We start from the raw sequence: 13513 nt of genomic DNA, 5'->3' as shown, positions 1-13513 counted from the left end.
AGACACCCGCAACTACACCGCTTAACCCAATCAGATACTCTTTAGGGCGGTCCAACTCTATCTGCATCTCAAATCGCCACGTGTAATTTTCAACGACTGTATGTATATATATAATAAAAGTGCATAAACAGGTGGAAATACTGACAGTGTTCAGGCTTACGCAACTTCTCCAATCACATTTGTCCCATGACGCACCATACGGTTCTGAAAGCACAAGTTTACCATTTTCGATGTATTGGAACTGGATCGTTCGTATCCCTTTGCTATCCGAGGTTACAAATATCTGAGAGAGCTGGCCACGCTGGCTGTCATCCCAATATTCGTACTTTCGTCCATAGCTGGAAAATGTCCCTACGGGGCCACATTGGATCATCCTGCTCTGTACGTATATCCACAAATGTTATGAAATGGTAATCGGTGTTGTTAAACAGCCGGAAATGGCTTTTTTTAGACATGTAAACTACGTGGATTCGAGATATTTTGTACCTGACTGGTACTAATTTGACGATTTGCCCTTTCCTTTCTTCCACCAAATGGAGACGATGTTTGGGTTTTGCAGAAGAGAATGGCTTATATAGAGTGACGTTTATCGAAAGAATGCACGAACTGATTGTTAGTGTCCACCGGAATTCCTGCCTATGAATTTAAAGAGTGATCTTTAATTGCAATAATAATTGGAATCCGTAACCTCGCATGCAAGAACTTGTTATTGTTTTATATACACACACAGCTAGCTGTTAGTGGTGCCTCCAACAATTAGTGGGAGACAAAGCCAAGTGGCAAGTTTTTTATTTAGAAAAACTTGAACCATAAAAGATGGTGATATTCAGTCACAACCACAAGCTAATCCCTCCATTCTCCCTTTGGCAGAAGAGACTTTATATATATATGATATATTCGAAATACTGCAGACGAGGATCATTTAATTCTGGGGGATCGATGAACTTGTTAGTGTCCACTGGAATTCCTCTGCCTTGTTGAATTAAAAGATTGGTACTCTGTATTTGCAATAATGTGTAAGTTGCATGCAATGCATGTTCTTAGTTGCGATACGCATGCATTTACACGTACATACATTGATTAATCATACCACATTACATGAATGGCTATACGTAAACCGTACTCACCTTCATCGGTTATGAATTTGTTAATGGCTCGGTCGTACATTCATCACTGACTCCGGTTACTTATTCGTCCGGATAATTCAGTTCGATCCGTCCATTAACACTAGTATTCCAAGATTGCAGATATCGTATGATGCGAAACACAAACTCAAAAAGACTCTTAAACCCTGAATCAGGAAAGCTAGAAAAAAGATTCCAATCTTCAGCTTCTTATACAAGTCGGCCACATGCATATATATAAAGATGATACTCATCCCTTAATTACTCGAGTAATTCTGGTATCATCACTAGTATATCCGCATATGAGTTAGACGTCTTCATTGCACTGGTTGAACGGTTCAGACATAAGATCTCCACCAAAAGCTTTATGTTACTTGTTGATGCACAACAGAACTATATATTAACGCGCGGTTTTTCACAATGTGTTCCTTCATACGCGACACATCTACTGAATTGGTGGGACAGTAGGAATAGATAAATCTGTAGATGTCTTCAAGGCTTTTCCTCCTTAACGATGGTAGATTTGGGCTTGAGATAAACACCGATGCGGTGAAGACCGTAGGCGTTGTACGACCCGTAGAAACCGCCAAACTGGCGAGACTTTCCGAGGTCAAACCTGAACTCTTCGCACGGGAGAGAATGCGGTCGACCAAAGGGACCGTACTCCTTCAAGTTGGTGGTGAATGCGAGAGCTATTATGTTTGGATACCTTCTGGCGCCTGAGACCATAGCTCTGCCGCTGACTCCGATGAGATACTCTTTAGGATGGTCCAACTCTATCTGCAGCTAATCGGCACGTCCCATCTCGAATGATATTATTACGCAACAGGAGGAAGACTGAAATGCTGTAATAATGGGGGGAAAAGATCCATGTACACTTACAGTGTGGCACGATAATGCATTAGGGCACGGTGATGTACCACTTGCTTGGTAGTATTGGTTGGACGAGTCACCACCATACGGGTTGGATAGCACAAGTTTTCCATCTTCAATGTATTGGAATCGGATCGTTCGTATCCCTGACATATCCGCGAATACAAATATCTGAGAGAGCTCGGCACGACTGCTATCATCCCAATGACTACACTCTCGTCCGTCCATGCATGAAATCCCTACCGGACCAAATTTCATCATCCTGCGTATACAAATCCCAAATGTTATATATATATATATATATATATATATATATATATATCAAATAAGTCTTAGATTCTTCAACATCTCTGAAGAAAACATTATATGACGTACCTTATACTTGATGATCCTCCCTTGGTCTTTTATTTCACAATTTCAACTGAGGAGTGCGCGCGTTTGTTTGGATTTATCAGGAGAGAATCACCTGTAGACGATGAGCATTTAATTCGGGTGGATGAACATGTTACAGTGTCCACCGGAATTCCCGCATTTCGATTTAAAGAGTGATTCAATTATCATTGGGACCCGTTAATGATCTTATGTCGATACATGAACATGCATTAACGTATCGTATTACCACGTCACATGCATGGAAAATACGTAAAACGAGAACCAAACAAATTTCTTGGACAGCATTTTTAAGGCTCTTGAGTTCTGTTGAGCCACCTCAACGAGTCATCGAATTGCATGTGTTTTTTTAATATTTATTTTTCATAATACTTAATTTAATTTGATCAGACTCCGACTATACATTCGTTCGGACAATTCAGTTCTATATGCGATATATACTCGAATTGGAAGGTCGAGAGATCATATATATATATATATATAACGGAATACAAACATTAATTATTTTTGTTGTGGTAATTAAGAGACAAGTAATGCTGGAACATGCAAATCAAAGAATACATGGCACATTGGTCGACATATATATATTTAATAAAGCAAACTATCGGATATCAGGAACATATAAATCTAAACAAACGCGATATCTTTCTTCAAGCCTTTTCCACCTTAACCCCTAAAGTTTTGGGTTTGAGATAAACACCGATGCGGTGAAGACCGTGGGCGCTGTACGAGCCGTAGAAACCACCGAACTGGCGAGACTTTCCCAGCTCAAACCTGAAGCTGACCGTCTTGACCGGTTGACCGTATGGTCCGTACTCCTTCAAGTTGGTCGTGAATCTGATAGCCTTTATGGTCGGATAGCCGACTCTAGCGTCCATCTCGGCCAAGCCGCTGATTTCAGTGAGATACTCTCTCGGATGTTCCAACTCGACCTGCTGATGAAATCGGCTCGAGGATTGTATCATATTATAGAAGTGCGTAACAACGTGGAGAACTGAATCGTATGAATAGAAAAATTACAGTGTGGCACAACAATTTGCTACGTCCGAAACCAGATTGTGGGCCGGACGCCAAACCGTATGGTCTCGATAGCTCTAATTTTCCATTTTCATCAATGTATTGGAATTGGATCGTTCGTATCCCTCCGTCGTCTGCGGTTACGAATATCTGAGAGATTTCGCTGCGACCCCTATCATCCCAATGTTCACAAGCTCGTTCATCAGCGTAAAGTCTCCCCACGGGAGGGAATTTGATCATCCTGTGTGCATAATCATCCCATATGTTATAGGATAGCTCAATATACGTATACTTGGTAGATTCTTCCAGATCTTTGAAGGAAACAGCATGAGTGTACATTACGTGTTTATTTACCTGATACCGGATTTGCCCTTTTCGTTTCTTTCTCAATTTCGAGAGGATTTTGCAGACGATATAGTCGTTTATACAGCGATATTATTATTGTTATATATCAAAAGTCGACATTTAACTTGGGGGATGAACTTGTTAGTGCCCACCGTGAATTCCTGCCTCGTTGAGTTAAGTGATATTTATTTGCAATAATCATGGGAATGTACGACTTGAATGCAAATGCATGATCTTAGTTCCATGCACACACGTACCTGCATTGATTTATCATACCGAGTTCCATGCATGGAAACACGAAAATCAAGATTTTACAGAATCAAGGATCCAAGGAAATAACCGAAGCCTGCTCCTCAACAACAGTGGCCGGATCGACCTTATGGTTCTTGGACTGTACAGACGCTTTCGGTTTCAAGTAGACGCCGATCGAATGCAGACCGTGTGTCGTGTCGTACGTCCCGTGGAAACCCCCGAACTGAGGAGATTTCCCGAGCTTGAACGAGAATCTTACGCCGCTCGACATGCCGATCGCTCGCCCCAACGGACCGTACTCTGCTTCATTGGTTGTGAACTTGATAGCTCTGATCCGAGGATTTCTATGACCGTACGACGTGAACTGCTCGGTCGTATATTCGCCACTGATTCCGGTTATATATTCGTCCGGATAGTTCAGCTCGATCTGCGTTATTCGTATTCAAACATCGAGAGATCATCCATATTAAACCAAACGCAGATTCAAGAATCCAAGCTCTGAATCAAGAAAAGGGGAACATTAAAAGAAGATTCGGATTACACTTACGGTTTCGAAAATGTTTCCCGCATGAGAAGATTGGCCGTAGATGTTGGATAAAACGAGTTTACCGTCTTCGAAGAACTGGAACTGGATCGAAGTTATCCCCATGTCTCCTCCCGACAAGATTATCTGACAGATTTCAGTTCGACCGGCATCGTCCCATTGAACAATCGAGGCGACGCTGGGATCGCTCTTCCCAACCGGACCCACTTTTATCATCCTGTTTCCATCCAAACACATCTGTATATACGTATGTATGATAAATCTGCTACCTGAGAATGTGTGATCCTTCGCCTGGGCGTGCTGCTCTCTCTCTCTCTTTGGAAATTTTTATTCAAGTTATATTAATTATATTTAAATTAGAATTAGAGAGAGGGATGTATTATTGATATATATATGTCTACGGGATTAAGACAGTAGAATCATATTCCTTTCTTCGAAATATTAATTTGATTTTTAACCATTGTAATATTCTTTGCTTAACTTTTCCTATATGGTCACAATCTGTTATTCCTTTGCTTTTATTTATTTATTCTCTTGATTTCTTTTCTAGTTAAATTATACAAAATGATTTGGGCACTTGAAAGCCCATTATGTCGGCCCAATTCGAATTACCACGGGATCTTTTATTTTCGAGCATCTCCTCCGTCCGTCTCCTGCTCTCCGGCAGTCCGGCGGCAAACAGTTCCCGACCGAGTCAACTCGCTAGATCCATCACTTTGTCTCCGCTCTTATTTTCTTCCTTTACCTTCTGGTTTCTCTGTCCTTCGTCCAAAGCCCTAGAACCCGCCAATAGGTTTCTCTGTCTCTCTCTCTCTCTCTCCCGTTCCTGATTTTTCTTCCTCGTCGGATCAATCAATGAATTCTTTTTTTTTTTAGTTTCTGTGTAGATTGGATCTTCTTGTGGAGTTTCCATGGCTGGGGTTTTACAGAAGTTCTTGATTGCATCTATTTTCATGTGGGTTCTGCCCGTTGGGATACTATATGGATTCAACAACGACTTGTTTCCGGGTAAGGTCAAATTTTTGCCTATTTCATGATCAGGATGTCTGGATTTGATTCGTGAGATGTTTGGCTTGTACCTTTGCTTCCGCGGATGATTTTTTAGCTCAATCATCTGCTTAAAGTGGAGATCTTTGATGCAGTACAAGTATGGTGTGGCTAATTAAGTTGGATTTCGTGTTGATACGTTTAACTATCAGTATATCTCGACATCAAAGATGTAGGACTAGTGACATTTGCCATTACTAGTGAATGCAGGAAGAGTGTAGAGGCTGTACTTGCAGAATTTTGAATCACTAGCAGTAATGCTGCTTATATGCTGAATGTTAGGCCATTGCTTAGGTTAGTCTGTAGCTCAGCTTTTGCTTCGTGCCCTGGTTTCATCGATATGCCGGTTTCTCCAAACAGAGGCTGCAGCTAGCTCGGAGGGTTGAACATATATATTAGACATGGTAGTATGGTACCCAAAGATGCTTCTATGTATGAACTGATGGTAGGCTTGTTGTTATTACTAGTGAGTCTGCTATTGAGCTTTTAGTTTTATCATGGTTGGATTGGAACTGGAAGGCCTGGAGGTGAACCCTTTCTCGTTTGAAACCATTTCTGATACGCTTAATCTGACAAATCCTTTGGTGGGTTTTGAGAAAACCTGTCTGATAGAATCCTGTGCTTTTTTTTTTTTGGCTTTAGATTTGCAGTGACTTCTTTTAAGCATCTCATTTTAGGTTTGCATTTAGGTTGTGGGTGTTTACTCTAGATCTCCTGAACTAAGATGATTGAGGAGTTCTTAGTTCAAGACTAAAGTTTTAGGACAGAGATGATTTGCTAGAAAATCAGATGGCAGTAGTATGTTAAATGATAATGCCCTGCTATCTGCTGTTTCTTTATCTTCAAAACCCGCTATTTAGTCTTTCCAAAGAACCTGATGTGACGATCTCTGCGGTTGCTATATTGAAAAACCCTTTGAATCTTGGTTTCTGTTATCACCAGTTCGGGTTAGGTGACTGAGGGAAATTTAGCTGAGATCATGAGCTACATCTTTTCGTTTTTTAAGGAAACCTCCTGTACTGATACATATTCAAATCTTTGGCAGGTGTGACGACATTGTCTCCACATTCGTTAACACTCCTGAGCGGATTTCTCGCAGTGGTATCAGTAAATATAGTGATTGTGTTCTACATCTGTATGGCCATGAAGGAACCCGTGGATAAGCACAAGCCAGACGCCGCGTTTCTTGCGGAGGCAAAAGATAGCGTGAACAAATTGACATCGGGAACCACCAGTACCGACCCTGCGCTCAAGAAACAAGAATGACAGCCGCCCAGTTCGTTTTCAAGATCCGAACATCGCCGGAGAATCCAAAGGAACGAGATTTTTGTCAGAACGAGGAACGCTTATGGTGCATTCAGTCTCGAGTTCGGCCTCTGGCTTTGTATTTGTTTTCGGTATCTTGGGTGTGCTTGATGAACAGAGACAGAGCTTAAGATCTGTGTCAAGTCAGTTTCATAATCGTTATGGAATTACATTCATCTTATGACTACAACTCCTTTTTTTTTTTCCTTTCTTTCTTTCTTTTATATATAAATAACGTATATCTTACAAAGTGCCAAAAACAGACAGAAGTCCTCTTTTTTTTTTTTTTTTTTTTCTTTTCTTTTTTGTCAGCGAATTTCTCCTCTTTTATTTGACTATAAATAAATATGTTATATTATCACATTCTGAAAACTATAGGTCTTCCCTGTTTCAGCCGATGATCAAAATATTCTCCTCCCGACAATCCAGCCTACGACAACCTGTGTAGATTGAGAGAGATCGGTTGCGAATTTGTCGGCCGGAGGTTTTTCATCGCGTGTCCTGTCCTGTCGCGGTGAAACATTCGACCCGAATCCACTGGTGTCTCTCGTCGCAACCAGAAAACGAGTCGCAGAAAGAAAAATCAACGGAAACCGAAATCCACCATGTGGATTTCGACATTGAAGAGAGTGAGGAGGACGATCATGGTTCTGGGGATCGCCAACCTCGTCGTGGTTGTCTCCGGTGCTGTTCTGGCTCTGGTGGCTTCCCCGGATTGCGGCCGCAGAGACCTCTTTCCTTTGTTCGCCGTCTGTTTCCTCGCCGGTGTTAAACTCGCCGCCATGGTTAAGATGGGCACTGCTCAGGAACTCATGGCAAAGTCTATTATGGATTCTCCGACGGAGATTAACCACGAAAGAAGGGTATTTGCCTAAGTTTTAAGCTTCATGTTTCATTGTCCCCATTGGTGAATTTGTGTTTTAGGGTTCTTTTGTGGGATTTGGAACACGTATGCGACTTGGGTTTGTGTCTGAAACCTTGTTTCTCTCTTGGGCTTGAGTAGCTCTACTTTTGGGGTTCCAGAAGATTCCATCTTGTAGTTGAAATTGCAGTCGTGGCTTAGTGTAATAGAATGTCTTAAAAACGAGAGGTCTAACCCTCATGGTGAAACATGATTAATTCTGCGATATACATGTTTCAGCTAATTTGGTTAGTGTTTTGAGGCTCTCTTACTTGAGATTTGGTTTGTGCATAGTGTTGGAGAAGTTTTCTTCTCCATGTCCTAGCTGGTGAAAGTCCTGAGATAGATGTTGAAGCAGGAGATTCTATATACTGGTCATGATTTGGATTTTGACTGGCGTTATGTGACGAACTTGTGATAAGTGCGAGTTTACAACAGAGCATGAAATGACACAGTTTCCTTTCTTACAATGCAGTTAAAGTATAAGACATGGCTCTGGTGGACCCGGTTTGCAATGGTAATTACTGTATTGCAATTTATTGGTGCAACTTACCTTATGTTCCATGTGGCCAAATTTGTTTCCCATGGTGGAATGCCAAGGAATTGCGTTTTAGGTAAATCAAACACGTTTTATTTTTACTTTCAGTGACTAAACTGGCATGTACTTGGGCAGTTCGATTCTATTTGTGTATAAATTTATTCTAGTATGTAGTTCTCACGTGCATATTTATCTTCCCTCCCTGTCGAACAGTCACCAAAATGTTTGTTATCATGTATGTTGAAAACTCTTCAATGCTTTTCAGTTCATTCATCCTGTGCAGACCATCACTTAAAATTATTTGTTGTTGATTATCCATTGCCATTCAGTCGGTGATCTGGCTTACTACTCAAATCTGACTCACCTTTCATGTTATATTTCTGTGGGCCATTGGTATCGATTCCTAATGCTGGTTTGTTCAGATTTTGTGCATGAGGATGCAGGCTCTCCTCATATCATCTATGCTGTGGGATTCTATTGATCAAAACATATCGCACTGTTTTACATTGATCTTGCAACTTGGTTGTGACTTGACAAAAAATCAGTTTCCAAGATTCTGTTCTGCTTAAGTGTGCGCTGCCAGACAATTCATACAAATACTCATATCTAAGCTCCACCGTCTTGTACTCTCTAGTCTTTTCTTCTACTTTTTTCATGCTAAAGCATGTCTTTTGTATCTCCTTTATGCAGGATTAACTTCAGACAGTCTCGAGTGGGAGAAAACTTTGCAGGTTGCTTTCGTCATTGCAGTTTGCTTCGTTGCTCTGGCACAATGCTTTATAGGATCAGACATATTACAATGGAGGTCCTTCTACACAACCCAAGATGATGCCTGGAAAGCTCACTACCAAGAGGTATTTGACCATGGAATTCGTGAAGTTTTGTGTTGTCTCGGACGTGCCAAATACATGTAAGTTTTATCGATTCTTAGCAATCTGGTGGATGGATATTCCCTTCATCTTGATTTTGAAAAGTTTGTTTTTCAACGGTAGCAAGTCGATTTCTAAGTAAAAATCTTATCAACCCCTTGATTGACTTTTGCAGGAGTGTAATGGAGGAAGATGAAGTGTATTCAGTAGCAAGACTATTGGGTGATCTTGTTGCATACCGTGCATCAGGCACTGGTCATTTGGAATTTTTGGCAGGTTATTTTCGATTCTGGAACTTATAATAGGCCTGTTGCTGAGTAATGGTGTTTGTTTGCCCAATTTACAACTTCTAGCGAGTATGACAGTACAAAACATATCAAATTTCACTATTATCAGGAGACAAAGTGGCATGATTTCTATATGGAAGAAGAGTAGAGTCGTATAGATATTTGGTTTGCAAAGCCAATTGCATTGCTGGCTTATTGCAGTTGGTATTCAAAACCATTTTTTGCAGCTGGAAACTGTTTTGGCATCAATTATTAATTAAAGTTCTCTAGAGCAAGATGCTAATGTTATTCATGAATATCTAAAGAGTGGTTTTGGCTGATATAAGGGTTGCGGCTAATCTGAGTCTCTAACACTTTGTAAAGATTTATCTATTCAGGTCTTGCTCTGCTGCAGAGTAATAGCCAGTTTTCTAAATCATATGAAGGCTTCATGGAGGCACCGATGGATCGGCTTCAAGAGGCTGCTAGCTTCCATAGATTTGCCGAAGCTGCTTACACTGTATGTGAACAAGACATAAGTTCAAAACTGTTTTTCGTCAGTGGTTACATGGATATTTCTTATTTGTGTATGTGGCTTTGTGCAGGGGCCACTACTTGATATCGGGAGAAATCCTGCCTTATTTTTATGCACATGGATTTGTAGGCAAGGGATTTTAACTCCCTGGAGCCGTAAATGGTATTTTACATCTGGTTAGCTCTTTGGGTGAAACCTTTTTTTTTTTTTTGTGATGTTTGGCCTTCCCATGGATTTCTCGTGTCTTCCGGAAACGTTGATACAAATGAATTTGCACGACGATGATGCGAGAATTTTCTTAACATTTTTCTCTAGGCGACCTAAACTTGATGGTGATAACTGGTGGCGAGGTCATGCAGCTGCCTTCTTGAAGTTCATTAGCTACCCATCTCACGTTCTTCGGCGTGGTCGAATTTGTAGGGTAATTTTGTTCAACCCTCTTATCTTAGATCTATTACCATGAACAGGAACAAGGGATGATGCCATATCAGTTTTCGGTGCAACAATTATACATAAGAAGACATGAGCACTCAACTCATTGGCTAGTTGGTTATTTACAGGAAATGATGTAGTTTTGCATTGAAGTTATTTGATCTTATGAGTTATTTGATCTTGTTCCTATCACCAAACAAGAAGACATTCTGATGCCTTCAAGTTCATTTATTGTTTAATTAATTTCTCATGGCAGGAGAAGTGTAAAGCAACGTACTTTGTCGTAGTCCTACATTACCTTAGATGTGTTGTGATTGCTGTTCGAGGAACTGAGACGGCTGAAGACCTCATAACTGATGGACTAGGCCGTGCATGTCCACTTACTTCTGAAGATTTAGATGGGCTAATAAAGTCAGGCTTCTTCCCATCTCTTCTCATTCTCTCTCATATGTTTAATTAATGATCATGGTTGTAGATTTTGAACTAATCTGAACTGCTCATCATTTCGTAAGTTACCAAATCACTGCTTGATGTCACTTATTTTATGCATCTGCTGATGAAATCAGCTTTTAGATGGCGGATATCCTGATGTCGTGCATGCTCTCTCTTTTGTCTGATTTGTTCTATGATCTTACTGTTCTGTCTCGGCTAGGAACACTGATAATTTTTCTTTCTGCCGGTGCTTTTTTCCTTTCTCGCAGTGATTTTCCTAATCATGGGTATCAGAGTATGAACTCTTCTTTTACACACTACGGGCATTCGGGGATAGTTGAAGCTGCTAGAGATCTTTTCATGCAAATTGAAGGATATCCCGAATTCGGAGGTAATCACACTATGCCTTTTATATCTCTTATAGTCCTTAGATGCCCTCACTGTTGCTATTTTTTCAAGCACATCAGGAAATGTTAAGGGCATTGATTTTCTCCTCAAGGTCTATATATAATTAGTTCTCTTCTATTTGTAGAAGCATGCAAGTTCTATTCTAGGTGTTTCGACATCTTTGTCTGACCAATGGAAGTGAAAATGCAGAGTCCAGATCTGTCGGGTTCCTGTCCTCACTACTTGGTGCTGGTTGCGAGTGTGAAGGCTACCACATTCGCATCGTGGGACATTCTTTGGGAGGTGCTATCTCTTCATTGCTGGGAATAAGGGTACGTCTTTAAATAATACGAGGTTACCTAGTTTGCTCTTGCTCTCGCCTTGTCTTTCCACATGTCCACAGTAAAGAACCGTGCTTCTAATACTGTGGATGACAGAGTTTGATTCTTTACCTTATGTTTCCCTTTTGTTCTTAATTGTATACAGCTGCGTAGAAGATTCCCTAACCTACATGTATATGCCTTTGGGCCCCTCCCCTCTGTAGATTCAAGTGTAGCTGATACTTGTTCAGATTTTGTGACAAGGTAAGTTTTGAATCGAACTGAAGAAACACTGATGTTCAGAGTAATTCATTCCATTTAGTTTTCCCTTCCCTTCGGTAATCCCTAATCTGAAGCTTTTCGATGGTTTCAACAGCATTGTTCTTGATAATGAATTTTCATCACGTCTTTCGGTTGGATCAATCCTTCGGCTTCAAGCAGCATCCATCAAAGCATTGGCACAAGACCCAAAAGCTGATACAGCCTTGATTTTCAGACTGGCTCGTCGGTTTCTCTATGTGAGCAATCACCAAAGAGACGGTGCCAAAGAAACGACATCCGGAGGATCTTCTGCAAGATTGTCAGAAGAATCAGATCACCGTCTATTCCAAGGTCATTACTACTTTTATCCCATCCAATAGTCTTTGTTCTGTTATCAAAGGTCATTACTACTTTTATCCCATCCAATAGTCTTTGTTCTGTTCTTTTGTCTGAAAAAATAAACATCTAGAGGAGCACAACTTGTACGATATCTCCATATAAACCCATAAGTTGTCCTTAGTCCTTGCATGGCATTATTATTAACCATGGCTGATAACCCGATACGGCTAAAGTTGCAACCTTTTGGTGCGGACTTCAGGCTGTTGTATCTGGAAAGTGTCAGCACTGGTTTGAGGGTAATATCCAGTAATGGGATCCTGAAATCTGAGATTTTAAATGTTATTTATTTCCAAATTCTAGGGTTGGATGATTGCATTGTTAAACTGGGGAGATGTTTTGGTAGTTTTTTCCCTTTGTCATCTGGAAAGATAGCTGCTAAATGAGATGGATTGCTTTTGTCTACATTCATTTATGTTTCAGTAGAGAGCCTGAAACAAGATCAAGTTTACCCGATCTGGGAAGAATCTGAGCCTGAAACGCAGCAGAAGGCGGATGAGATGCAAGATGACGAGTTCACCAATCCATTCCACAATACAGCTTCAGAGGATCCTGTGTCAGAGTTCATGGAAACTGTCCCGAGTTCTGAGGGCACCTCGGCCGATGACCCGCCTGAGATGTTCCTTCCGGGCTTAGTGATTCATTTTGTGCCTGAAAGAGACAAAATGAACATGCCGATCTGGCGAGGATGGGGCATCTGTGATGTTGCGAGTGATGGTTACAAAGCATATGTTGCAGACAGAGAGAGCTTTAAGGACATTGTTGTTTCCCAATCAATGTTCCTTGATCATCTTCCTTGGAGGTACCACACTTTCTATCTCTATATATATACACAGAAAATTCCGACTAAATCCTCTGAACCCCGAGTTCCGAAATGTTTCTCAGATGCAGGCACGCGATCCAGAAGGTTCTGGAATCTCGGAATCTCCAAGATGTGAATATGACAGCAGACAGAACTCAGATCGTATGATCTTCTCTCTCCTGACCTCCTCCTCCGATGATGTTTTTCTGGAGTTCTTCTCCGTCACATTGACAGTTCACAGCCATTGATGAAGCGAACGAGAGACTAACTGATGTCAACGAACACAACTGTATTGGTCGTATGTTATACGTCAGACCATAACGTATCTGGAAAAAAAAAAAAAGAAAGAAGATTTGATATACACGTTGCTACCAATTTGAATTTCGTAATAGTGTCAGATGCTTAGATCCATATAATTTGTCTCTGTCATGAATATATCTTTTGATTATGCTCTAGTTCAATCTGTATTTTTTAATA

At 40.8% G+C, this 13513-nt stretch overlaps 5 protein-coding genes across 11 annotated transcripts; 2 read left to right on the top strand and 3 right to left on the bottom strand.

The window, feature by feature from the left end:
• Positions 1-1616: 1616 nt before the first annotated feature.
• On the bottom strand, positions 1617-2150 carry LOC104801543 (inactive protein RESTRICTED TEV MOVEMENT 1-like). The gene is made up of 2 exons (XM_010524852.1): positions 2007-2150; positions 1617-1904 (listed from the first exon to the last, which is right to left on the bottom strand). Exons 1-2 carry the CDS (start codon positions 2148-2150, stop codon positions 1617-1619), a joined length of 432 nt encoding a protein of 143 aa, XP_010523154.1.
• Positions 2151-2912: 762 nt separating this feature from the next.
• Positions 2913-3869, bottom strand: LOC104800920 (inactive protein RESTRICTED TEV MOVEMENT 1-like). 3 transcript variants are annotated; one of them, XM_010523924.1, is made up of 3 exons: positions 3759-3869; positions 3408-3645; positions 2913-3322 (listed from the first exon to the last, which is right to left on the bottom strand). In XM_010523924.1, the coding sequence occupies exons 2-3, from the start codon at positions 3642-3644 to the stop codon at positions 3038-3040; spliced, it is 522 nt and encodes a 173-aa protein (XP_010522226.1). In that variant the 5' UTR covers position 3645; positions 3759-3869; the 3' UTR covers positions 2913-3037. The 3 variants fall into 3 exon arrangements, with proteins under 3 accessions (XP_010522226.1, XP_010522223.1, XP_010522224.1); XM_010523921.1 differs by having other exon boundaries at positions 3408-3869; XM_010523922.1 differs by having other exon boundaries at positions 2913-3319; positions 3408-3869.
• Positions 3870-3964: 95 nt separating this feature from the next.
• Positions 3965-4877, bottom strand: LOC104800919 (inactive protein RESTRICTED TEV MOVEMENT 1-like). Its single transcript, XM_010523920.1, has 2 exons — positions 4549-4877; positions 3965-4428 (listed from the first exon to the last, which is right to left on the bottom strand). Exons 1-2 carry the CDS (start codon positions 4780-4782, stop codon positions 4069-4071), a joined length of 594 nt encoding a protein of 197 aa, XP_010522222.1. The 5' UTR covers positions 4783-4877; the 3' UTR covers positions 3965-4068.
• Positions 4878-5188: 311 nt separating this feature from the next.
• On the top strand, positions 5189-7104 carry LOC104800917. 2 transcript variants are annotated; one of them, XM_010523919.2, is made up of 3 exons: positions 5189-5338; positions 5433-5553; positions 6638-7104. In XM_010523919.2, the coding sequence occupies exons 2-3, from the start codon at positions 5457-5459 to the stop codon at positions 6856-6858; spliced, it is 318 nt and encodes a 105-aa protein (XP_010522221.1). In that variant the 5' UTR covers positions 5189-5338; positions 5433-5456; the 3' UTR covers positions 6859-7104. The 2 variants fall into 2 exon arrangements, with proteins under 2 accessions (XP_010522221.1, XP_010522220.1); XM_010523918.2 differs by having other exon boundaries at positions 5190-5338; positions 5422-5553.
• A 160-nt stretch (positions 7105-7264) lies between these two features.
• Positions 7265-13503, top strand: LOC104800916 (sn1-specific diacylglycerol lipase beta). 4 transcript variants are annotated; one of them, XM_010523914.2, is made up of 14 exons: positions 7266-7760; positions 8274-8412; positions 9027-9246; positions 9381-9481; positions 9870-9991; positions 10077-10168; positions 10322-10427; positions 10695-10849; positions 11140-11261; positions 11468-11589; positions 11744-11841; positions 11954-12189; positions 12658-13036; positions 13120-13503. In XM_010523914.2, exons 1-14 carry the CDS (start codon positions 7503-7505, stop codon positions 13202-13204), a joined length of 2235 nt encoding a protein of 744 aa, XP_010522216.1. In that variant the 5' UTR covers positions 7266-7502; the 3' UTR covers positions 13205-13503. The 4 variants fall into 4 exon arrangements, with proteins under 4 accessions (XP_010522218.1, XP_010522216.1, XP_010522217.1 ...); XM_010523915.2 differs by having other exon boundaries at positions 7503-7760; positions 12661-13036; XM_010523917.2 differs by having other exon boundaries at positions 7671-7760; positions 8274-8315.
• The last annotated feature ends 10 nt before the right edge of the window (positions 13504-13513 follow it).

The sequence above is a fragment of the Tarenaya hassleriana genome, unplaced genomic scaffold (genome assembly GCF_000463585.1).
Source record: "Tarenaya hassleriana unplaced genomic scaffold, ASM46358v1 Cleome7, whole genome shotgun sequence".
Classification (NCBI taxonomy): domain Eukaryota; kingdom Viridiplantae; phylum Streptophyta; class Magnoliopsida; order Brassicales; family Cleomaceae; genus Tarenaya; species Tarenaya hassleriana.
Note: the sequence above shows the minus strand (reverse complement) of the source record. Positions and strands in the feature narration are given on the sequence as shown.